Below are 26,394 nucleotides of genomic sequence, written 5' to 3' on the forward strand. Positions count from 1 at the left end.
CTTCTGAGTCCCAACATCTGCAGGCCCTTATGATTAAATATTATTAGGAATTGTATGAAAAAAATGTTTAAATATTTTGTGTATTGTAGAAGTATAACCAATTTATTGGATATAAATTTTAGCAATAAAATCTTATATGGACCCTCGTTGAGAACCATTAATTTAGACAGAAGTATAACATGCTAACTACAGTAAAAACTCTTACATAACAGGTATAACTACAGTACGACATAACACAGGTATAAGCTATAAAACAAACTCTAAATTTAACATAACAACACAACAGAATCAATATATACATCACCACAGTACAAACTCAAAATTTAACACAAATATAAGCAAAAGAAAGAAGACATAACAATTTAAATCCATCTTAAATACATTGACTTTAATCTTTCCTGAAGTATGATGATAATATTTACAGAATGAACATTCAACCATTGAATGGAATTTCTGGAACACCAGAAGTATACATGAAGGCCACAGCTAACTCTTATCCATGTGATCTCTACGAGAGATTAGTGGCCGGGTGAAAAGGACCAGGGGGGGCAGATGAAGTAACATATCAATATGTTGGAATAATGAATTTAATATTTCTAGTTGTTGAGAGAAAGTGAATGTATTGATAGAGTCTATCCATTTAACAAAGAAAATAAAAATCTGATTGTATGATGTCGGTAAGTATCAGTTGGGGATAGGAATTGCAGCACTGGTCAACAATAACACCTCTGAGGTTTTCAGACGCCAATTAGCAATGTCTTTCGATACTTTACACCATTGTTCACCATGACGAGGTTCAGCATTGATACACCGTTTCTTGACATCTTCTTTCTGATCCTAAATAATAATAATAATGATAATAATAATAATAATGTAAAAAAAAAGTAGAGCTTATATACTCTTGTATCAACATATTGGCTAAACAACAGATATTTATTGTAAATAAAAGACATGGCTCTGTGTGCGTGTGTGTGTCTGTGGTTAAGAAGCTTGCTTTGCAGCCATGTGGTTTTGGGTTCAGCCCCACTGCATAGCAATTTGAGCAAATGTCTGACCTGTTCTTGTGAATGAATTTGGTAAATGGAATTTGTGTGGAAGCTAGTCATATATATGCGTATGTGTGTGTGTGTGTGTTGTTTCTTTGGAGAAAGCACCAGGAAGGGCATCCAGCAGTAGAAACTATGCCAAATGAGACATAGAACCTGGTGGAGCCCTCTGGCTCGTTTGTTCTTGTCAAACTGTCCAATCCATGCCAGCATGGAAAAAAATGGATGTTAAATGTTAAATGCATCTATGGTTGTCCTCTCCACACTGCTTAACAACTGGTGTGGCTTGTTTACATCGCCATAACTTAGAAACTGATAGAATAAGTATCAGACTTTAAAACAAAATTAAATACTGGAAGATTTTAGCTGACCAAATGACCACAATCCAATGATTGAAACACATAAAAAGTAAAAAGATAAAGCATCTTTTTCTCAGACATTACCCAGAAATCAAACCCTTAACACTGCTGCCCAACTATTGGGGTTTTTTCCAGTAGTTTTACAACCACAATTTTCCATGCTAACAAATAGGAGTTGGGTATAAAAAAACCAAATGCTTTTACAACTGGACAGTTTTCTGAGTGCAAACCAATCGACTGTGGAGTCACTGTAATATCTGTTGTCAGAATTATACATTGTTTTCCCCCAGACACAAAAAAAATTGCAATAGTAAGATTTGAAAGTATAAGTGTCTGGTTAGTTTTAGTTTTTCACATAGTATTTTATCATCCATTCATGTTGCATATCTCTACCAGTGCATTGGATTTTTTTCTCCCCTCGTGCATATATAAACTGATACCTCTAGTACCCAGCTGCCACCTCTCTCTCATAAAGTGCATTTCATGTATTGTGCATCCTTTATCATTTATTTGATTCTATCACTGGACTGCAGCCATGCTGGGGCACTGCCTTGAAGTGTTTTAGTTGAGCAAATCAACTCCAGTACTTCCTTTTTGTTTGTTTTTAAGCCTAGTATTGTTCCATCTTCTGCTGAACAGCTAAGTTATGGTGACGTAAACAAACCAACACCAGTTGTCAAGGCAGGGGTGGAGGACGTAAATGAACCAGCACCAGTTGGCAAGTAGTGGTGGAAGATAACAAAAACATTACATATCTTCTGTGTCATTCTCATCTTATTTCCTCTCCAGCCTCCAGAGATTATCCATATTTAATGTTCATGTTTCACTGTTATGTGGATTCATCATTGCCCTCATTTAACGTCCACCTTTCCCTGCTTGCACAGGTTGAACAGAATTTGTTCAAAGCGGAGGTTTTCTATGGTTGGATGCCTTTCCTGTTGCTAACCCTCACCTGTTTCCAAGCAAGGTAATATTCCCTCATGGCCAAATGAGTTTTCATAGAATATTGGAAATGAACAACACCGCCTGTATGACAGTAACACTCATTTACAACTACCACACGATGTCATGACAAGGATATATAAACATGCACAGACACACACACATATACACCATAGGTTTCTTTCAGTTTCCGTCCATCAAATCCACTCATGAGGCTTTGGTTGACCCAGAGCTATCGTAGAAGAAACTGGCACAAAGTGCCATACAATGGGACTGAACCCAGGACCATGCGGTTGGGAAGCAAATTTCTTAACCACACAACCATACCTACATTTATACTAATATTTTCCTTACAATTAAATCAAACACTAATTAACAGGTTATAACCATTGTTTACAGTATATAGCTCTATTCTCACAGTGTGATTATCACCAGAGTTGGCCAGCTCAGACAACATTCTCTAATGAAACCTTCTTACCTCAGTGCCATGGATGGATTCAAATTTATAGAAATAAGCCCAGGCATCGCCTAGATCAGGGTCAATCTTTACTGTTCTGTTGAACCATTCTCTGGCTTTTGTGATTCTTCGTTCTGTCCAAAACAACCTGCAGGAAATACATGAAAACACAGAATTTGTAGGGCAGGAATAGCTGTAGAGGTGGTAGTGGTGGTGGTGGAAGGGTATATAGAACATCAATAATGGTGATAGTGGAGGAAGCGGTATTGTATACAGAGTAATAATGATGATAAAAAGTTGTGGTGTATGACATGCCTCATTCTATCTATATTACATAGATAGAATGTCACCTCTAGGCTGAAACAGCTGTAAGACATTGTCCTTTCTTCGGTCATTAGATGGCCTTTTTAATTTTTATTACTGATATGACATAATATGTCACATGTGTTTGTATATTGCTTTTATTGCCCTGTCCTCTTAGTTGAAAAATAAACAGGCAAATTGGCATAATACAATGTCTGCAAGTTGATGAATACCACATATTCCCGTCCATTTTCTTATTGATATATATATATATATATATATATATATATATATATATATATATAGTGGAGGCGCAATGGCCCAGTGGTTAGGGCAGCGGACCCACGGTCATAGGATTGCGGTTTCGATTCCCAGACCGGGCGTTGTGAGTGTTTATTGAGCGAAAACACCTAAAGCTCCACGAGGCTCCGACAGGGGATGGTGGCGAACCCTGCTGTACTCTTTCCCCACAACTTTCTCTCACTCTTACTTCCTGTTTCTGTTGTACCTGTAATTCAAAGGGTCAGCCTTGTCACACTGTGTCACGCTGAATATCCCCGAGAACTACGTTAAGGGTACACATGTCTGTGGAGTGCTCAGCCACTTGCACGTTAATTTCACGAGCAGGCTGTTCCGTTGATCAGATCAACTGGAACCCTCGACGTCGTAAGCAATGGAGTGCCAACAACATAGTAATAATAGAAATGATGGTGACAGTATATATGAAGTAAGAGTAGTGGTGGATTTGATGACGGTAGTGTATATAAAGTAATCACGGTGATCTCATTTACAGAAAGAGCAACAACAACAATAATGATGATGAAAGAAGGTCAAACAGTAGAAAATAGACTTAGAGAAAACTGGAAGTGTGGGAAGGGATTTCTGGATCTGAAGACACCATAAAGATAAAGGAAAAAAATAAGAAAACCCCACTCTCATCCAATCAAATAAAAATTACCCTGAATATGACAACAAAAGCCAGTTCACTTACTTGGAGACAGCAAGCAAGACATGGGGGTCATGTTCGCATCTCTTGAGGGCGTCGACAGAATTAGTTTTCCGCTGGGGACGAGGTTCCATGAAGATGGACTCTGCCCACAAGATTCCTGCACTTGTACAGTCTTGTTTGGCTGTGATTTAGGGAAGACAAAAAAACAAAATAGAGTTAAGTTTTACAGCAAATGTCAAGGGTAGGAACTTTCCATTGACAAACCTCCTCCATATTGACTCTGAGGGCTTAACCTGCTAGAAATAACAGGGAAATGTCCCTCAAATCACAATTTACCATCTTTAACCCTTTAGCATTCAGATTACTATATAATACTTACATATTTACATTATTTTGAATTACTCATGGATGGCTTTGAGATTTCAATGATGTGATTGTTTATTTTTAGAATGACATGCAAGGTAGGTGTAAGAGGCCAGAACCCACAACCTCATGATCATAAGCTCGACGCTCTAACCACTGAGCCATGCACCTTCACACACATATATATATATATATATATATATATATATATATATATATAATCATAATTTAATGTCTGCATTTCATGGTGGCCTGTATAGGGCAGTTTGACAAGGAACTGACAAACTGCAGGGCTGTGGCAAGCTCCAAAGTCATACTACTCACACACACACACACACACACACACATATATATATATATATATATATATATATATACACACACACACACATGATGAGCATCATGCCATTTCCTTCATAAGGAATTAGTTGGCTTTGTGAATGAATAATGTAATCATAAATACATCATCAACACAACTGAATGTTTGTCTTCTGTGCTGGCAGGGGTTTGATGGTTTGACAGGATCCTGCAAATCCAGACTGCACCATGTTCCAAAGTTTCCTATGGAATGGTTTCTACAGTTGGCTGCTCTTTCCTAATGCTAACCACTTTACAGAGTGCACTGGGTGCCTTTTCATGACACGGACACTACTGAAGTAGCAAAGTAACTTACAAAAGAAAGAAAAAGAGAAAGAAGAAAACACCACGAGGGATAGGCATAGGTGTCTTGCTATAGAAGAGATACATGGCTACTTCACATTATATTTTCTTTTGAGTATTGTGAGTTACAAGTTGAAACACTGTTGTCACTTCTATCAAATAAAAGGTGAGAAATTTCTGACCACCGGTCTGCTAGATCAGGGCAGAACTAAACTGAACAACAACAGTTGAACTTTTTCCAGTAGGATCTTTATCACCAAAATATAATACAGGTTAATAATGATAACAAGACTGTTGCTAAGAAAATATGGAATTTCATTCTTTCATTTCTGAGATAAGTTATCATTACTGACAGAAAAAGACATTATTTAATTTGTTAATCTCAAATTTTCTGCCTTTGTTTTTGTTTAAGTTATATAAAAAAAAAATTTTTAAATGCCTCAACCATGTTAAAGAAGTAAAGATACATGAGTTAATGTAGTCCTAATTATACATCATCATCAGCAGCCTCAATTGATTTCCATGTTTCCATGCTTGCAAAGGTCAGATAGAATATGTTAAAGTAGATGTTTGATAACCTTATGTCTTTCCTGTTGCTAGCTCTCACCAGTCTCCAAGGAAGACTGAACATCATTACTTGTATGATGGTGATTCTCATTTGCAATCCCAACCCATGCCAGCATGGACAACAGACGTTAAATGATGTCAAACACACACACACACATGATGGGCTTCTTTTACTATTTGTCCACAAATCCACTCACATGGCTTTGATTGACCCAGGGTTATAGTAGAAGCCACTTGCCCAAGATGCTGCACAGTGGAATTAAATCTAGGACCATGTTGTTGGGAATCAAGCTTCTTAATGGCATAGACAATCTTGTGCCTATACCAAAAGAAAAAACAAATTTTCAAGACAATGAGAAGATCATAGCTAGAACGCTTTTGTTCATATATCTGCTCAGTCAAGTTTGACCTGAGTTAGACAAGCACAATTCAGTTTCTTTGATGTGACAGAGACACACAACGTGAAATTGAAGACTTACTAAAGCTGATAGAAAATAGAGATTCTTGGTACAGCATGGTGAAATGCATCTTAGTTGCCACTTATTTTAAGAAGATGATTAATGAATGTCATTTTCATAGTTTTAACATCTACTTATCCATTCTTGCATGGGTCAGATGAAAACTTCATTAAGATAGAATTTTCAAAAACCAAACGCTTCAGATCGTGGTGAGGCATTTGCCTTGGATGGGGAGGTAGTGTAAAGATTGCTCACCACAGTCATGTAGCTCACCACAGTCATGTAGCTCACCACAGTCATAAAGAGAAAAGAGCTTGGGTGTCTTACCACAAAATACCTGTTTGACCAGGGCTGACCTGGAACTAAACAACAATATCATATTATTTTGTTGGCCACAGAAGGATGGAAAGCAAAGTCCTTCTTCCCATGACATGAAATGTAACTAACACATGTAACTGTTGGTGCTTGTGAGTGTGTATGAACGTATGTTTGTCTCGATGTTGCTTTACATTGACTCTACTTGAGTATTAGTGATATGTTTATGTCCTGCATAAGCAAACAGTCCAACAGTTATGTGGTTTGATGTGCAAAGATGTGGAATAAAGTACTCTATTCAGCCACTGAATATTGCCTCAAGAAATATCTCACACAACCTTATGCTAGCATGGGAAAACCAAACATAAAAACGATGAAGATGATGATGATGTGTGTCTGTGTGTGTGTTTGTGGGGGGAGTTGAAGCTGGGGTGGTGAGGCCACTGAAATTCTAATTCATTAAGATTTTCCTAATGGACAGAGAAGGAAAACAAAACCCTAGTGGCAATTGTTAGCAACTCTGAATTAGAAGGGGAGATAATTTCAGGAAATATTTTTCCTGTTTTTATATTTGTCCATACATACATACACACACACATACATACAATGTGTGTGCTCGTGTGTGTGTGTGTGTGTGTGTGTGTGTGTATGTGCATGCGTGCGTGCGTGTTTATTTATTTATTTAGGTGCAAGAGTGGGTGTGAAGTTAAGAAGTTTGCTTCCCAGTCATATGGCTTTAGGTTCTGTACTACTGCGTGGCACCTGTTTAATGACAGGAAGAGCGTCCAACTGTAAGACAGTGCATCAATAATATATTCAGCTAATTCATGTGCCAGAAGGGAAAATAGATGTAAAATAAATGAACAAATACAGGTACACAAACACACATGCAAGAAAAAGCCAAGGAAAACAAAGGGAGACAGAAAAAATAGAAAGAAATACCTTTAGCCATAAGAGTCTGCGCAATGTTCTTTAGGGAAGCACGATTCTCAACACGGATTGCTTCCAACCTGGAAATAGACATTTAAGGAATACAACATTCAATATGTGAGATGAGACAAGAATGTCTATAAGAGATGTAATGGTAGAAGTTGGCAGAGCAGAGTGGTGAGGATTTACAATAGTAGTGGATGGCAGCTAGAGTAGAGGAAAATCATAAAGACATGGATCTGATGATCCAAGATGGTAGCAAGAATACAGGTAGGCTATGGTAGGATGGTAATGTTATATTGGTAAGTATTAAGTAGATTACAGGGTAGGTCATGTGACAGTGGTGAAGGCACATGACCTAGTGGTTAAAGCATTGCACTCATGATCACAAGATCATGGTTTCAAGTCCTGAACCAGATGGTGCATTGTGTTCTTGAGCAAAACGCTTTATTTTCCATTGCCCCAGTCCAGTCAGGTGTAAATGAGTAACTTTATGATAGACTGGCATCCCAATCAATGGGAATGTTGTGATCTGGGTCACTTATACACCATGAAAACCAAGTAACTGGCCCTATCAGTCTTAGGACTCAAGACAGTACATGTGAAGGTGGTAGGTGGGTAGTTAAAGCAGTGGTGGTAGGTCATGGTGGAATAGATGTGTGATGGTAATGAATAAAAACTACAGAAAAAGCTGTTGTTCTTTAACTCCATGGAAAGGAGTATGGAACTACAAAAGGCTGAACATGACTGCTTTACATAGTCACTCAAGCTGCTAGAAATAACAGCTAAATCTTCCCCAAATGACAACCTACTGGGTCAATGGAAAGGCATAATGGATACTATAGTCTTTATATTTTCTGTCTGTAAAAAGGAGGAGTTAGTCACGTCTGGAAAGCATTTGATCCAAGTTCAGGGCAGACCTAAACAATGAAAACAACAGCAACTCTGCAATAAACAAGAGTGTTGTAGTTTGCTTGAAGCATTGTGATACAGAAGTAGAATAATATACAAAAAAAAAAAAAAATAAGGGGATGTTCTTACAATGCAAAGAGAAAAGTTGAAAAACCTTTATATTTTATATATTTCAAGCACAAAAGCTCATCATCAGGTTTTTCAACTTTCCTCTTAGAATTGTAAGAAGTTCTTCTTTTGTTTTTTGTTCATTATTCTACTTCTGCAATAAACAGATTCTCAAAGTGTATAGATTAATGAACTTACCATAAATCTGGTGAATGAGAATTCTTTAATCTGGCCTTCTCCAGGATGGAACGGGCTTTAATCAGCTGACCGGCTTTTTCCTCCAGTCGAGACAGTAACAACCAAAGTGGTATGGCATTTGGGCATTTCTTTAACTGAAGTGACCAGTACAGAATAACATGAGTGAACACGATTGAGTAGGAGGTAAAGAAGTGGACAAAGATTATGTGTATGTGTGTGGGTGTGTAGTAACAACACATCTGGAAAATGGTGTCATGTGTGTGTGTGATAGCAACAATATGCTTAGGACAAGGAAAACTAAGTGTGACAGCAACAACGGGATTAAGTCATGGCACAGTGTATGTGATGGTAACAATATTTTTAGGATATGGAACAGTGTGTGTGACAACAAAAACAGGATTAGGACATGGAACAGTGTATGCCAATGATAGCAATGAAATTTAGGACATGGAATAGTATATGTGTGATAGCAACAATATTTTGGACATTTAATAGTGTGTGAGATATCATCAATAGGGTTATGACATGGAATAGTGTGTGTGTGCGTTTGTGTGTGTTTAGGACTTTGGTTGTGATAGCAACAAAATGTTAAGAACACAGAGTAGTTCCAGCATGTATGTTTCGATATAGTTGTGTGTATGTGATAGTAACATTTGTTTAGGACACAAAGTGATGAGGGTCTTGCTAGTAACATGTGTTCAGAGCAATGAGTGACAACAAGTTTCAGATTATATATTTTAAGACAACTGATAACAACAGTTTGTTTATACAATTGGAATTTACTCTTTGACTATGCAGACGTATTACAGAAAAATGGAACAGACAGTAAAGCTGAGGTCTCAGTGAGAAATTACACATCAAAGAAGCATTAAGGTATAGTTACCCCTTGGTTGTAAGCCTCTCTGGCTATACTTATGTTACTCCGCTGTTCCTCAATTTGACCTTTCATCATCCACAACTAAAAAAGACAAAAAGAATAATTATGAGGGTTAATTAGGATTCACATTGACCAACTAATTTCTAGGGAATTAAATTTTTTTGGTTTCTCATTTGGTAACCAGAGACTGGTAACAAAATAGAAAATAAGGATTACTTTTATACTGATGTGAATCTGCATTGGCAGGGTGTAATGTATGTGATCGTCACATTTGTATGAGTGAATCTATGTGTGCGTGTGTACATGTTTATAAGTGTGAAGGTGCGTGGCTTAGTGGTCAGGGTATCTGGCTCACAACTGTAAGGTCATGAGTTCAAATCCCAGGAGCGCATTATGTTCTTGAGCAAGACACTTTATTTTATGTTGCTCCATTCCACTGAGCTGGCAAAAGATGAGCTGTACTTGTAGTTCAAAGAGCCAGCCTTGCAATATTCTGTGTCATGCTGAATTTCCATGAGAACTATGTTAAGGGTACATGAATCTGTGGAGTGTTCAGCCACATGCATGTTAATTTCATAAGCAGGCTGTTTCATTGATCAGATCAACTGGAACCCTCGTCATTGTAACTGACAGAGTGTCAGTATATTTACATCACTGTGTGTATGTGTGTAATGTATATTGCTAAAGAAGTGTGTTATTTCTTTACTACCCACAAGGGGCTACACACAGAGGGGACAAACAAGGACAGACAAACGGATTAAATCGATTATATCGACCCCAGTGCGTAATTGGTACTTATTTAATCGACCCCGAAAGGATAAAAGGCAAAGTCGACCTCGGCGGAATTTGAACTCAGAACGTAGCGGGCAGACGAAATACCGCTAAGCATTTCGCCCGGTGTGCTAACGGTTCTGCCAGCTCGCCGCCATTGCTAAAGAAGTGTGTATTTGCATCTAACTACTCAGATTCTGTTTTTAATTTTGTTTTTACTGTATGTGTGGTGCAGTTGGTGAATGTTAAAAGCATGGAACTCACATAATTGGTAGCAAGATGGTCAAAATATCATGTTGCAAATAATTGCTTTCCTTTGCATTGAGAGTTCAAATCCCACCATTGACTTGGCCGTTCATCTTAGAGATAAATTAAAGAACATGCCAAATGCAAGGGTCAATTTAATCAACTATATCTTTTCTAAAATTTGAGGTTTTATGCCTTTATCAGAAATCGATGCATATTAATGTGCTTCCAGCATATATATATATATTTATGTGTGTGTGTGTGTGTGTATGCATGTGTGGATATATTTGTGTGTATATATGAGAAGTGTGTATATTGGCTGTCTGACCTCTTTGAAAGTCTGATAGATCTGTCATTTTAATGAATTTTAATTATCTTTTTCTGATGATATCTGAAAAGAATCAGCAATTTTAGCAAAACATATTAAGCAACACTAATAATAAATTAAAAAGTATAAAAATAAACAAGCTTTTGATGGTTTTATAGATATTTCAAAATTATGATGCTATGATGCTAGGTGTTTCCATTATTTTGTCCAACACCTGTATATATATATATATATATATATATATATATAAAGAGAAAGCGGGGAAGAGAATGAGACACACACATATACAGATGGACTGACAAACCTTAGCAAAGTCAGGGTAGTGTTTGACAGCTTCTTCCAGCAATAGCTTGGCATTGTCAATCTCTCCAAGACACCATTCCAACTTCACTGACTTCATCATCACCTACAACAGAGAAAGAACAGTTGTCACTTAGATTGATCCAATACAGCCTAACTACTACCAACCCTAACCCCAAACAGATTACTTGGCATTTAGACAGACACAAGATAATCTACCTTTATGATCCCAATAAGAAAATTATGTACTATTATTTAGACTGAGACAACAAATTAACATACCACCCCATTCCCACCCAAAACAGGGATAATCCAAACTGGCCTTGTATAACTACTAAAAGTGGACTCCCAACATTTAAAAAGTGCTGTTATTTCTATCATAAGGGCTATCTTTGTAGCAATGTGGTGGCTTTTGGGCCTCAATGTCTCTGGTAGCTTTAGATGCAAGATAGATGAAAGGCTAGAGGCCAGACCAATATAGAGCACCTCTTTCTAGAGATAAAAATGGGTTTGCATAGGGCCAACGTCTTTATGTGTCTAGAAGAAAAAGCAAGGTTACAGAAACTGTGCTGACAGCCCAGAGTTGAGAACAGTAAAGAAAAGTTGTCAATGGCCTATGCTCCATAGGGAGTGAAGGGCTTAAGTAAATAATTTCTTCGCCAGAGAAATAGAAGTCACCCAACATATCTAGGTACCACTCTCTTTGATTGAGGAGGTAAAAACAGAGATAAAGAAGGAGCAGAGGAGGAGAAAGAGGGAGAGAAAGAAGGGGAGGCATAAGATGAAGGAGAAAGAAGGAAAGAAGATGAAGGAGAAAGACTATATGAGAGAAGGAAAGCAAGAAGAGAGAAACAGAAGAGAGGGATGGAGAAAGAGAGAAAGAACATCAAACAGAAAAAAAAATGAAGAAGAAAGGGAGACATGTACAATGAGACTCAGAATAGGTAAGAGTAAGATTAAAATAAAGGCAGAAAAAGCAGGGAGAAGACAGTGTATAAACTGCTGGAGCCATTACTAGCAAATGAGTATGACTTAATAGCATGTACCATATTTTTATTAATTGCTTTATGTGTCTACGTAGTCACAAACAGACATAGACACTCTCTTGAGCAGAGGAATATCCAGGATGTAACAATGGGAGGAAGAGGGAGAGAGAGCTGCACCAGCACTTGGCAGGTACTAATTTGTGCTGAGAAGATTGTAACAACATGAAATGAGGCACCTTGTGGAAGGACACAACAAACTGAAGTCACAACCTTAGGGTCATGACCCCAATACCTTAACTGCTAGGGTAATGCGTGGAGCAAAAAACAAAGGACAGTGAAAAAGAAACAGTGTAGATCAGGGGTTTTCAAACTGTGGTCCGCGGACCACAGGGGGTCCGCAAGGACAAGACAGGGGGTCTGTGGACAGCAAATACTTTTTATGGGCAATTTGATTTTATATATGTTTTTTAATCGAAATCTTTTAATTGACAATAAACCTATTTTGTTAAATACTGTTAAATAAATAAATGTAAAAATATATGTTATTTTAAGCAAATATTTATGTATAAATTTCATAAGCGTTTATAAGGGGGTCCCTAAGGTAAAGCCTGAAATATAAAGGGGTCCGCAAGTCAAAAAGTTTGAAAACCCCTGGTGTAGATCACTTACCCGAGGTGTTGGTGCACTGGCACGAGCCTTCTGTAGCAAACGTCGAGCACGTTCATATTCATTGTTTTCACTCTCCAGTTTGACGGCAGCCAACCAGATTTCTTCACTGTTTGGGTTGGCCTGAAATGCCAGAGCCAAGATACTTCGTGCAGCTGGCACATCACCCTGTAATACAGAAGGAGAAAGATATTGGGAGTGACTAAGAGGAGCAAAATGCACAGCACATACATGAATATGTAGGAAGGATCCACAACAGATGAAATACAGTATACAGCATAAGCATAGAGTAGTAAGTTATAGCACACAATGGATATATGGCATCCAGCTGTAGAAACTCTGCCAAATCAGATTGGAGCCTGGTGCAGCCATCTGGCTCGCCAGTCCTCAGTCAAACCGTCCAACCCATGCCAGCATGGAAAGTGGATGTCAAATGATGATGATGATGATATATATATATATATATATAACGTGGTGTAGAGATATCTGGCTAGCTGAAAAGGATATAACAGCACCGTCTGAGCATGATCATTGCCAGAGCAGCTGTCTGGCTTCTGTGCCAGTGGCATGTAAATAGCACCATTTGAGTGTGTTTGTTACCAGCGTCGCCTTACTGGCATTTGTGCCGGTGGCACGTGAAAAAAACACTCGGGTGAGGTCATTGCCAGTAGCGCCTGACCGGCCCTCGTGCCGGTGGCACCTAAAAGCAACCACTACACTCTCGGAGTGGTCGGCGTTAGGAAGGGCATCCAGCTGTAGAAACTCTGCCAGATCAGATTGGAGCCTGGTGCAGCCATCTGGTTCGCCAGTCCTCAATCAAATCGTCCAACCCATGCTAGCATGGAAAGCGGACATTAAACGATGATGATGACGTTGATGATACCAACCCACATGAAACCAGCTCTGGCATCAGGCCATAGTAAATCTGCCTCAAAAAATTCTGTCCGACCCAAGTAAACATGGAAAAATGGACATTAAATTATGATAGTGATGATATTATGAAAATCAGACAATTGGTTTCTGCAACTGGACATAGCAATTATTGAAAATAGAAACACTTTTATATTAACGTGATATTTTCATAATCTTCCATTACATGTTTTTGGAATAAATCCTTATGATTTTTCTTAGATGTTATGTTGTTTATTTTTATTAAGAAAAACATCTACTTCAGTTCCCTTATCTATCAGGAACAGGTCTCAGATTATCTGAGGATGTTACCTGAGGTAGATTGGTGATTTATCCAGAGCAAAATTTACCTCTAATTCACTTAACAACAGTAACTTGGAGCTAAGTAACAATTCTTAAAACCCCTACAAGTTTAAGGAGCTGTATGTATTTTTCATTGCAAAATGTTAGTAAAATGATGAAAGCTTTCCTTATTGCGCATTCTGTTAAATACAACAACACAATAACAGATAGACAAAATACACACTTAGACAGATGTATAGAACATACAAACAAAGCAGTTTTCCTTGTAGCACGAAAGGTTTAACTTGAGGTGGGTAACATCACATAATGTTACATAACACTGTAATATTACACAATAGCAATCAACATAATACCATACAAACATCACATAAAACAATTCAAATCCAGTATAATAAAATATCAATTATATTACAATGAAATGATATACTTACTGCAAGCCACTTTGATTTGGCTCCCATGAGCCAGAGTACTTCTGCTTTGGGACAGTGAGCAACTGCCCTTTGCAACAGGACCTCTAAGGACTCTCTGTAAAGAATGATGGTAGGCAATTAACTGATGTCATACTGTAGCAGTAGGGATGTATATGGATTAGTACAGTACACATACACACCAGGAAAATAGGGATACATACATATGCACGCATGTGCATGTGTGCGCATGCGCGCACACACAGAAGATAAGCATGGTTGAATGATTAAGAAATTTGCTTTGCAACCACATAGTTTTGGGTTTGGACAAGTGTCTTCTTCCATAACTCTGGGCCACCTAATACCCTGAGAGTGAATTTGATGGAAACTGAAGGAAGCCTACATTTGTCCAAGCTACGAGTGAAGGAATAGCCATTCCTGCTCTCCAGCCTGCACAGAGTAAATTACAGAATTGAATAATTATGAAAAAATATTAACCTTGATCCATGGTTCTTCTCAAAATATGCTGCTCTTAGCCAGATACTTTTCTTACTGGGGAAAACAGCCAAAGCATGGGAATAGATAGCTCTGGCACACTCATATGCGTTATGTAATGCACACTGGATGGAAAGAATGAAAGAGAGAGAGAAAGGTCAAAAAAGAAGGAAAACAGTGTTTAACTAAGTCATTAGCTTTTTAATTTCTTGACCCAAAACAATTATGCAGCAGTATTTAATTTATGTTTTTTAATAAAATTTATCGACATTTCCCCAAGACACCTGATGAAGGCTGGAGGGTATATCAGCCGAAACGTGTTAACAACAAACAAGATGAAGACAAATATTCGTCAAATGCAAATAATGTAAATAATGTACATAATTCCTCATCTCTTAAATATAGAACTGTTTTAGATACTTAATGTACCAAATATATAAACACTAAATATTATCAACTGTTTGCTTTAGTATACCTTCAGTAATGTTTCTTCACCATCCTTAACTCAGTACCTTATTGGATGGCATAAAAGACACACTATTTAAAAAAAAAGTCTCAAAAATCATGCTGGGTTCTATATGTGAAATTGAACTTCCTATAAGTTTTAATGCATAAAAAGCATTTTTTTCTTGATTGTGTTCTGCTGAAATTGGGGTACTCATAATATGCCAGTGCGTCTTTTATGTCATCAAATATGGTATTTACAACATATACTGCTCTGCCACCATCGGCACCACCATTATTATCATCATTACTGTCCTATAGTGAAAACTACTCACAGACTCAGCATCTTCCATCCATGTGTGTTTTCTGTCCTCTTCTTCAACATTGACTCCAATCACAGCACGGCTGGAATATAAAATAGGTTGTTTTGAAGCTGTCAACTGACAACATGACACCAAGTCGTAGCTATGGGCCTGCTTGATCATAGACGACCAGAACTAATAATCATTAATAACATCAATAAGAAATGTGCCTCAAATGATACATACACAATTGCCTGACATGTGTGGATGCTGTTGGCCTTCTCACAGTCCTCAGCATCTTTGATCCACTGTTCTCTGTTGATCTCCACCATGTTGGCTTTCAGGGAGTGAAGTGCTGAAAGACGAAGATGTTCAGTTGAAGTGCAATATAATACAAAGGGTAACTGAGGGTAAAAGGTGCTCTTTCATGTGAAAGTAGTGTTGATATGGTCCACGTGACAGCTAGCTTAACTAATACACACACACACACAAGTTTCTATCTACAGATTCACTCACAATGCTTCGGTTGGCCTGGGGCTATAGTAGAAGACACTTGCTCAAGGTACCATGCAGTGGAACTGAACCTAGGACCATGCAGTTGGCAAAACACAGACACACCTGCATCCTTATATTTATATATATACATATATTTCTGCCTTATAATATTGAATCTTTCTTTGATATATATATATCATCATCATCATTTAACGTCCGCTTTCCATGCTAGCATGGGTTGGACGATTTGACTGAGGACTGGCAAACCAGAAGGCTGCACCAGGCTCCAATCTGATCTGGCAGAGTTTCTACAGCTGGATGCCCTTCCTAACGCCAACCACTCCGAGAGTGTAGTGGGTGCTTTTACGCGCCACCAGCACGAGGGCCAGTCACACGGTACTGGCAATGGCCATATATATATGTATATATATAAAACACACACACATCATCATTATCATCTTTGTGGAATTTGAACTCAGAACATAAAACAAACGGAAAGCCACTAAGCCTGGTGTACTAACAATTCTACCAGCTTGCCACCTTAATAATCATAATAATAATAATAATTTCTTTATTGCCCATATGGGGGCCAAACAAGGATAGACAAAGGGATTAAGTCGATTACATCGACCTGAGTGCATAACTGGTATTTATTTAATCAACCCCAAAAGGATGAAAGGCAAAGTCGATCTCAGTAGAATTTGAACTCAGAACATAATGGCAGACGAAATATTGCTAAGCATGTCGCCTGGCATGCTAACGATTCTGCCAGCTCATCACCTTATTAATAATAATGGTTTCAAATTTTGCCACAAGGGCAGTGATTTTAAGGAGGAGGGGATGAATTGATTACATTGACCCCAGTGTTCAACTGGTACTTATTTTATCAACCCCGAATGGATGAAAGGCAAAGTCAACCTTGGTGGAATTTGAACTCAGAACATAAAGACAGACGAAATGCTGCAAAGCATTTCACCTGGCATGCTAACGATTCTGCCAGCTCACCACCTTAATAATAACAATAATAATCCTTTTTACTATAGGCACAAGGCCTGATATTGGTGGGAGGGAGATAGTTGATTACATTGATCCCCCAGTACTCAACTGGTACTTAATTTATCGACCCTGAAAGGATAAAAAGCAAAGCCGACATTGGCAGAATTTGAACTCGGAACGTAGCAGCAGACAAAATACTGCTAAGCATTTCTGCTAGCTCACCATCTTAATAATAATAATAAGAATAATACAAATGATAAACTCTAACAAACCTCTGTCAACAATTTTCTCCACCATGTGTTCATTCCCCTGGGCTTCTTCTAGTTTTGCTGCAGTAATCCAGATTTGTCTGTCCGTTGGGATATTTTCACGTGCTTTATTCAACACTTTACGGGCATTCTCATAAGTTTCCAGCCGGGCGAGAGCCAACCACAACTAGAAAAATCGAAATAAATCAGATTTCATCAAAGAATTTAGATGAGAGTGAATTTCAGTTTAATATGTACTCTAACATGCTACCATCTTTCTGCCATTACTGACTTTATTTCAATTAATTTTGAAATTAGAAATGAATTGGGTAAAATAACTTTGTCAATATTAATCTGGTGTCTGAAACATCATCATCATCGTTTAACGTCCACTTTCCATGCTAGCATGGGTTGGACGATTTGACTGAGGACTAGTGAAACCAGATGGCTACACCAGGCTCCAATCTGATTTGGCAGAGTTTCTACAGCTGGATGCCCTTCCTAACGCCAACCACTCCAAGAGTGTAGTGGGTGCTTTTACGTGCCACCGGCACGAAGGCCAGTCAGGCGGTACTGGCAACGGCCATGCTCAAAATGGTGTATTTTACGTGCCACCTGCACAGGAGCCAGTCCAGTGGCACTGACAACGACCTCACTTGAATGTCTTTACACTTGCCACCAGCACAAGTCCCAGGAAGGCGACACTGGGCACAGGTGCCATCACGATTTCACTTAATTAATATGGTATTTTGAAGAACAATTTTAAAATAGATCACTTTGTAAAGCACTTTGTAACACTGAACCAGGACTGGTCTCAGGTGGACTGGTATAAAGAGTAAAGTGTTAGTGCCAGGTAAAAAGCACTTGTATTATGCCTGGAGTAAAAACGTGTAGCATATGTTAATTTAATTTTCGCTTTCATTCAAGATGACGGAATGCTTTGAGCAGAGATCATAAACCCATGTCTCATCACCAATGATAATGGTCTTCATGAAATCTGGGTGTTGTTTGCACAGTCCAACATCTCCCAAGCAATTTCCATGTGGAGTTGCTTCTGCTGCTCCACCAGCACCTTGGGGATGAATTTCACCGACACACTCTACATCCACATATCCTCTGATAAAATGGAATACACTGATCCTGTGCTTATTCCCACTTATTCTTACACTAGTCCAGTCTCCTAGCTATAAAATGTACTACAAAAACTTACTTCAACGCTGGTGGGGCAACATTCAACAGCTCGACTCAACATGATACGTGCATCATCAACATCTTCAAGCTCCACTGCAGCCTTCCAAAGACGGACAGAATTTGGAATTTGTTCCAAGGCTGAAATATAAAAGAATAAAAGAGTCATTAGATAAAGCAAAGCTCGGTTGCAGATTTATATTTACAGTGCCGTATCGGTAAGTTACTGGTTTAATTTGCATTTTATGGTAACCATCCAGTAATTTCTAATGACTTTGGGCAAAGCATGAATGCCACAAATTTGCCTTTCTATTCTCTAATAATGTTTAGCTAACATGTTGGCACTCCGTCGCTTACGATGTCGAGGGTTCCAGTTGATCCGATCAACGGAACAGCCTGCTCGTGAAATTAACGTGTAAGTGGCTGAGCACTCCACAGACACGTGTATCCTTAACATAGTTCTCGGGGATATTCAGCGTGACACAGAGTGTGACAAGGCTGACCCTTTGAATTACAGGCACAACAGAAACAGGAAGAGTGAGAGAGAGTTTTGGTGAAAGAGTACAGCAGGGTTCGCCACCATCCCCTGCAGAATTTGAACTGAATACATAAAGAGAGGAAGAAATGCTATTCAGCATTTCTATCAATGTGCAAATGATTTTGCCAGCTCATCACCTTTTGTTTCCAGTACCAATGTTTCCCAAGCACTCCCCATCTCAGTACTAACTAGGCTCAATGTCACTAAACTCTGGTGATCCAGTGAGAACCGATGTTTTCAATGCGATATGGCCATAAACGTTGATACAAATACACAACAAAAGCACTCAGAGAGCGCAAACCTCCGCCAAGGCAACACCAACATCCTCTCAACGATTAGCCAGAGATGATTTTTTAAATGAGAATATCTGAAATAAACTCGACAGCTCTCACAAACGAGAATACTGAAAATGAACCTGACCGCTCTCAAAAATTAAGTAAAAAAACAGGAAAAATAATCCAGAATCCTTGTCCAGTAACAGATTGATCCCAAAATCTAATCAATTCGTGCCAGTCATGAGGTCAAACATCCCTGAAAGTTTCATCTGAATTCATCCAGTGGGTCTTGAGATATCTTGCCCATGGACAAACAAACAAACAAACACAATTGAAAACAATACCTCTGCCATAATGAAGGTGGAGGTAAAAAAAACATAATAAAAACAATAGACATAAATGAAATAGAAGAATAGAAATGTAAACAAGTACCTTTCCTAAAAACTCTCTTCTTAGCTTTTAATTCAGTTTCCAGATCTGAAGCTTTAATGAAAAGTCTGACAGACAGGGGCAACTGACGAACTGCTTGAGCCACTACGGCCTTGGCTTGGTCACCAGGCTAGAAAAACAATAAACAAGGTCAAAGAAGAGTTTAAGTTTAAAGATATATCATCATCATCATTTAGCATTTCTATTCCATGCTGGCATGGGTTAGATGGTTTGATAGGAACTGACAGGCTAAAGGACTGTGGTGAGGTCCAAGGCCTGTTTTGGCATGATTTCAACAGCTGCATGGAAGGAGTGAAACATGGGCATTGAATGCAGGAGATGAACAGGCACAGGTGTGGCTGTGTGATAAGAAGCTTGCTTCCTAACCACATGGTTCCTGGTTCAGTCCCACTGCACGGCACTTCGGCAAGTGTCTTCTACTATAACCTCGGGCTGAACAAAGCCTTGTGAGTGGATTTGGTAGACGAAAACTGAAAGAAGCTTGTCCTATATATATGTATGTATGTTTGTGTGTCTGTGTTTGTCCCCCCACCATCACTTGACAACCGATGGTGGTGTGTTTACGTCCCTGTAACTTAGCGGTTCGGCAAAAGAGAGTGATAGAATAAGTACTAGGCTTACAAAGAATAAGTCCTAGGCTTGATTTGCTCGACTAAAGGCGGTGCTCCAGCATGGCTGCAGTCAAATGACTGAAACAAGTAAAAGATCTCCTAAAGTTTATTTTTTATTTTTGCGAAAAAAGTGCGTAAATTACACGGGATTTTATGGTACATTAACAATCAATCCCAAATAGATTACCATTAGTCTGGCAGCTTCTAGCCATACATCTTCACTCTTGGGACATTCTTCACATCCTTTCATGATAAGATTCCTGGCTGCCTGCACTTTTCCAGTGACTTCTTCCAAACGTGCTGAGGCAATCCAAGCTAGAAGAGAATCAATAACATGTGTTAGAGTTAGTTCCACTATCTGACAAATATGGGACTTAAAAGAGTGATCTTAATATATCTGTTTGTGTAATATACAAATGAATTAGTTTGGCTCGTTGCTTTACATGTAATTTTTCTATTTGCATGGACGAGATGGTTTTAGCCATTGCAAGGTGAGATAAGAATGTGAAACCTGATTTCTGATCAATCAGGCAAACTAGAGGTAGAACAGAACACGGTTGTATGCCTTGTTCAGCAGTAAAGGGTAAAGACTCCCTTTGGTCATGAATGGACATGGGATTGCATCTAGAAAGTTTCCCTCTGAGGCACAAGTCGCCCATATATACCAGACTCTCCTCTCCAAGCTGCCAATGTTGTCCAAGGGAAAGGCAAAAGCTTGGCACCAGTGACATCGCAACACATTTCTACAGTTGAGTGAACTGGGGTAACATGAAATAAAATGTCTTGCTCAAGAACACAACACAGCCCAGTCCGGGAATCGAACTCATTACCTTATGATTGTGAACCTGATGCTCTTACCACTGAGCTATGCGGCTTCATGACACAGTACAATACAGAGTATGATACGAAGCTAGTCATGTAGCAATTTTAACCGGTGTACCTGTTCTCTACTGACCATTGGGCTGATCCACAAGGTCGTTTGTATAACTGAATTTACCATACATTCATAGAAACATCGACAAGAAGAGTACAGTGAACTTGATGTGGAGAATGGAAAATCCAACATTTTGGATGGCATTCTTTTTCAGGGAAAATTCAACAGGAGTGAAATTCAAGAGAGACAACAGGTACAATTCTGTTGTCTCTCATCAATTTCATTCTCGTCAACCTTTTACACTGTCCCTGGCAAGTACACTGTACGTTTTTGTTGATTTTACTGAATAAAACAAGTCTTGCTTATGCAGACCAACACCAGTCTCTCTGGAGTCTGTTTGACTGACCATACATATATATCCAAGTTTGAGTAGAACTACATTTAACTTAGAGGAATCTACATTTATACCATCATGAACCCAAAGTACTGATAATGATATTTTTGGCTGAATAAATATGAGCAAAAATCATAACACAAGTGCAATGATATGTGCATTTCATCATCATTTAATGTGTTTTCCATGCTGGCATGGGTTGGATAGCTTGATAGGAGCTGGCAAGCTGGAGGCCGGCACCAAGCTCCAGTCATGTTTTGGCATAATTTCTATGACTAGTTGCCCTTCCTAACACCAACCACTTTACAAAGTGTACTGGGTGCTTCTTATGAGGCGCCAGTACGAGCGGTTTTCACATGGTGCCAGCACAGATGCTTTTTATGCGGCACCAGCATGGGTGCTTTTTCACATGGTGCCAGCACAGGTGCTTTTCACAAATAATAAAATCATATTCAAAAGAAGTTAACTAGTTTCTTACCTGGTGGATGCTTGGGGTTTGTCTCTCTGACAGATTTTAGCAGCAACCGAGCTTTCTTAACATCACTGTAAAGTATAATGATCTCAATATTAGAACAGAAGAATTTCACAATATCATGATGCATTCTAAATAAGTAATTGTTATTGTTCAGAGTGCAGGTCAAGAGGTGAAAAGCTTTGTAAAGCACTGGGTTGTGCATTGGAACTACACAGATTTACCATCCTTTCCAAAACACATTATGCTAAGTCTGTACTTGTAGCAACATCCAACTCTTGTAGACAGAGAAAATCAGATTTTCCTTTCTCTTAAATCTCTGTGCAAGCTCAAACAACTCTTACCTCTTTAAGTTCAATGATTTATTTCTCCTTACAGTCTGAAAATGAGAGACTGAACTGTCTAGCTCTTTAGCTAATAAGTACTTTGTGAATAAACATTTCTCAATGCTTCAATTTTATCAAAACATCTTGAAACAAATACAGAATAATAAATATGGTTTAAGATAAGGTAAAAAATAATTTTACTCAGTTGAGAATATAATACATAACTTTTTAATACAATATGAACAGCTAAAAATTGGCAGTATGGTATGGTTGAAAACAATTTGTACAAGTTTACATGGCAAATGCTACAGCAAGTAGCTTATGCACCTTCTCGGCTTACAACCACAAAAAATAAGGAAATAAAAAATAAATTAAAAAATCGATTTTCAGATGCTGGGTAGCTGTCTGTATGATAACTATGGCAGCATCTGGCAACGCAGACCCAGGCATCCACAGCCTGCCACTATCTCTCACTCAGTCACTTTCAAGTATCAGTCGTGCTTGAATGAAAATAATGTTGAAAAATATAAATCCGACATATGACCAGATTGACTTACGAGCTGTCAATCAAAACGGAACTCAGTCGTAAGTCGAGGAGGATGTGTATAAACTGCCCTGGTGTGAACAATTTTTACAGATTTTCTTTTCTATATTACCTGGGTACCACTGGAAATGTTGCAGAGAAAAGTATATTTCAAAAATCTATTTCTATCTTACCAGAGGTGATAAGGAAAGATAAGCAGTGACATGGCCTATTTCTTTCAAAATTTGGATGGAGGCTTTAAAAGTTTGGTGACATTTACAGCAGAGCATCTGTCACTTCATTTGTTTATTCTTTTACCTGTTTCAGTCACTGGACTGTGAGACTGTGACTATAAACCCTGAGCAGGGAGGGTAACTTTATACTAGGAGAATAAGGAGAGTTGTAAGGTATGATAAGGTAAAGTTACCTTCTCAAGTCACACCGACTCATAAGGGCTGGTTTCCTGGTTTCATGGTATATATATTCCCCACCTGCTTTGTTGCAGGATTACTCATTTTTGCCAGCTGAGTGGACTGGAGCAACGTGAAATGAAGTGTTTTGCTCAAGAACACAATGCATTGCCTGGTCCAGGAATTGAAACCACAGTCTTATGATCATGAGTCTAATACTCTTAACAACTAAGCCATGTGCTTCCAATATAAGGTATGATGGAAAGGGTCAGATAACAAGTTTCTTGTTGCGGAGGAGTGACATGACTACTCTTATTTTAAAAGAGAATATAGGGACGGGGTTGGGGGTGGAATTGGAAAGTGATATAAATTACAGACAAATAAAAAAAATAAAACAAAAGTAGTCCTTACTTGATATCTCCACCATGAGAGGGTAGCATAGACTGGAGGTCAGTTAAGTAACCTTTGGGGTCAACAACAGTCTGACCACTCACTGAATCTGATACCTGGAAAAAAATGGCGAGACAGTCAAAAAAGTCATTATATAACAAAAACTATATTGCCATAACAATATTAATGAATATGGAAATCTGAATAAAATCATAAAACAAACACCTATGTAAAGACAGACGAAATGCTGATATGCATTGTACTTGGTGTGCTAACAATTCTGTTAGCTCGCTGCCTTAATAATAATAATAATAATAATAATAATAATAGTAGTAGTAGTAGTAGTAGTAGTAGTAGTAGTAGTAACAATAATAACAACAACAACAGCAATAATAATAATAATAATAATAATAATAATAATAATCATCCTTTCTACTTAAGGCACAAGGCCTGAAATTTTGGGGGAGGGGATAAGTGAATCACATTGACCCCAGTGTTTCCACTGGTACTTAATTTATTGACCCTAAAAGGATGAAAGACAAAGTTGACCCTGGGGTAATTTGAACTCAGAATGTAGCGATGGATGAAATACCACTAAGCATTTCGTCCAGTGTGCTAACGATTCTGCCAGCTCACTGCCATAATAATAATAATAATAATAATAATAATAATAATAATAATAATAATAATAATAATAGTAGTAGTAACAACAAAAAATATGATTACTGACCTGGGTTAATTTAATATCCATCAGGGTGTTACGGGCTTGACCGATTTTTTTCATATCAATGTCACCGCTAGGAGTTGAAAAGCCTGGTGACATGGCATCACTAAATGGTGTGTCAAGGCCGGCATATTGCTGGAAAGAAAGAGTGAAATGTTAGTTAACAAATGATATATAAAGATAGATGTGGCTGTGTGTAAAAAGCTTGCTTCCCAACCATTTGGTTTCAGGTTCAGGTCCCACTGCATGACATCTTGGGCAAGTGTCTTCTCCTAAGGACCTATGGCCAACGAAAGCCTTGTGAATGGATTTGGTAAACAGAAACTGAAAGAAGCCCATCGTGTATGTGTGTATGTGTGCATCTTTTGTTTTGATATTGCGTGACTGTTGTGAATGAGTATTTCCAGACTATTTCAAACACTCACAGAATGTTTCCAGTATTCTGTGAGAACATGTCTGGCCATAGGGAAATATGACCTCTCTTGAATTAGGTGAGGGTTGGAAACAAGAAGGGCATTTGTCCAGAGAAAATCTGCCTCAATAAAATCTATTCAACCAATGCAAGCAAGGAAAAATGGACAGCAAAATGATGATGGTGATCATGATGGCTTTAATGGAGGAAGAGGGGTACAGAGAAGAAGGTGAAAGGTTAAAGGAGACAGAAGACAAGGAAGACAGAATGAGGATGAAAGTCAGAGTGGGATAACTGGAAGTTAGAAAGTATTGAATATTTACCTGTTGCATAGCATCAACTGATGTGTTTGATGTCGTAGAGGATGCAGCATCTGCTAATAAACTGTCTGGTAATGGTGTAAACCTGTGATGAAATTGAAAGGATAACATAAGTGGATATGTAAATATCTGCAATTGTCATTGGTATACTCTTACTCTTTTTACTCTTTTACTTGTTTCAGTCATTTGACTGTGGCCATGCTGGAGCACCGCCTTTAGTCGAGCAAATCGACCCCAGGACTTATTCTTTGTAAGCCTAGTACTTATTCTATTGGTCTCTTTTGCCAAACTGCTAAGTTACGGGGACATAAACACACCAGCATCGGTTGTCAAGCGATGTTGGTGGGGACAAACACAGACACACAAATACATACATACATATATGTGTGCTTTTTAAGCACAGAGCAATACCTATGCATACTTAGTAAGTTTTCATGGTCTTGATCATACTGTCTAGAGTGAACAGACACACCAAATTAGTGAGGACTGTTTAGTCTTATGGGGTACAAGGGAACCTCACTAGCATTGGTGCCCAGTACACTGTGTAAAGTGACAGATGAAAAAAAGCAGAGACACCACAGAATTAGGAGAACCCTTTGGTTTTGTCAAGGATATAGCAACTCTCTAGTGCTGGTGCCATGAAAAAAGTACACAGTGCATTCTGTAAACTGGTTGGTGTTAAGAAGGGTATCCAGATGTAGAAGCCAGGCCCAAAATATTGAATGTACAAGTGAAACATGATCCCCTGACATGTCTAAGAGGTCAGTGTCTTTGAATAAGAACTAACTGGGACTATGATAACCCATCCAAGCCATGCTATCGTGGAAAGTAGGCATATAATGTGGACAATGATGATGGTGGTGGTGATAATGATTTTGATGATGACAATGATAGTGAATACTTACTTGTCTGCTCTTGGGTTTCGCTGTCGTTTGTTTCTAGCATCACCAACTTCAGGTAGATTCATCCAGTCATCGTAGCTAACACTGGCCAATTCTCTCTGAAAACACAAACATTTTGTTCAGTCGACACATCAATTATGGCAGGAAAAACTTTAAATACATTCCTAACAGTAATTTGGTGAACACTGCATTGCCTACAGTGGTTTGGTGAACACAAGATGGACCACAGTGGATTGCTCAACATC

At 38.5% G+C, this 26,394-nt stretch overlaps 1 protein-coding gene across 1 annotated transcript in view; it reads right to left on the reverse strand.

Moving 5' to 3' along the window:
- Positions 1 to 367: 367 nt before the first annotated feature.
- The window catches only part of LOC106876317 (pre-mRNA-processing factor 6), a 29,669-nt gene continuing 3,642 nt past the window's right edge, over positions 368 to 26,394 (reverse strand). The window contains exons 5-25 of the mRNA XM_014924816.3: positions 26,153 to 26,247; positions 25,251 to 25,332; positions 24,522 to 24,650; positions 23,813 to 23,907; positions 22,149 to 22,213; positions 20,590 to 20,717; positions 19,774 to 19,900; positions 18,551 to 18,669; positions 17,365 to 17,527; positions 15,848 to 15,956; positions 15,635 to 15,704; positions 14,859 to 14,980; positions 14,385 to 14,478; positions 12,745 to 12,909; positions 11,094 to 11,195; positions 9,451 to 9,525; positions 8,568 to 8,701; positions 7,362 to 7,429; positions 4,099 to 4,237; positions 2,826 to 2,952; positions 368 to 837 (exon numbers count right to left, since the gene is read on the reverse strand). Coding sequence (XP_014780302.1) covers positions 685 to 837; positions 2,826 to 2,952; positions 4,099 to 4,237; positions 7,362 to 7,429; positions 8,568 to 8,701; positions 9,451 to 9,525; positions 11,094 to 11,195; positions 12,745 to 12,909; positions 14,385 to 14,478; positions 14,859 to 14,980; positions 15,635 to 15,704; positions 15,848 to 15,956; positions 17,365 to 17,527; positions 18,551 to 18,669; positions 19,774 to 19,900; positions 20,590 to 20,717; positions 22,149 to 22,213; positions 23,813 to 23,907; positions 24,522 to 24,650; positions 25,251 to 25,332; positions 26,153 to 26,247 — 2,361 coding nt within the window. The 3' untranslated portion in view covers positions 368 to 684. The remainder of the gene's footprint in view (positions 838 to 2,825; positions 2,953 to 4,098; positions 4,238 to 7,361; positions 7,430 to 8,567; positions 8,702 to 9,450; positions 9,526 to 11,093; positions 11,196 to 12,744; positions 12,910 to 14,384; positions 14,479 to 14,858; positions 14,981 to 15,634; positions 15,705 to 15,847; positions 15,957 to 17,364; positions 17,528 to 18,550; positions 18,670 to 19,773; positions 19,901 to 20,589; positions 20,718 to 22,148; positions 22,214 to 23,812; positions 23,908 to 24,521; positions 24,651 to 25,250; positions 25,333 to 26,152; positions 26,248 to 26,394) is intronic.

Source organism: Octopus bimaculoides, chromosome 4 (assembly GCF_046866305.1).
Source record: "Octopus bimaculoides isolate indiv1 chromosome 4, ASM4686630v1, whole genome shotgun sequence".
In the NCBI taxonomy this organism is placed as follows: Eukaryota; Metazoa; Mollusca; class Cephalopoda; order Octopoda; family Octopodidae; genus Octopus; species Octopus bimaculoides.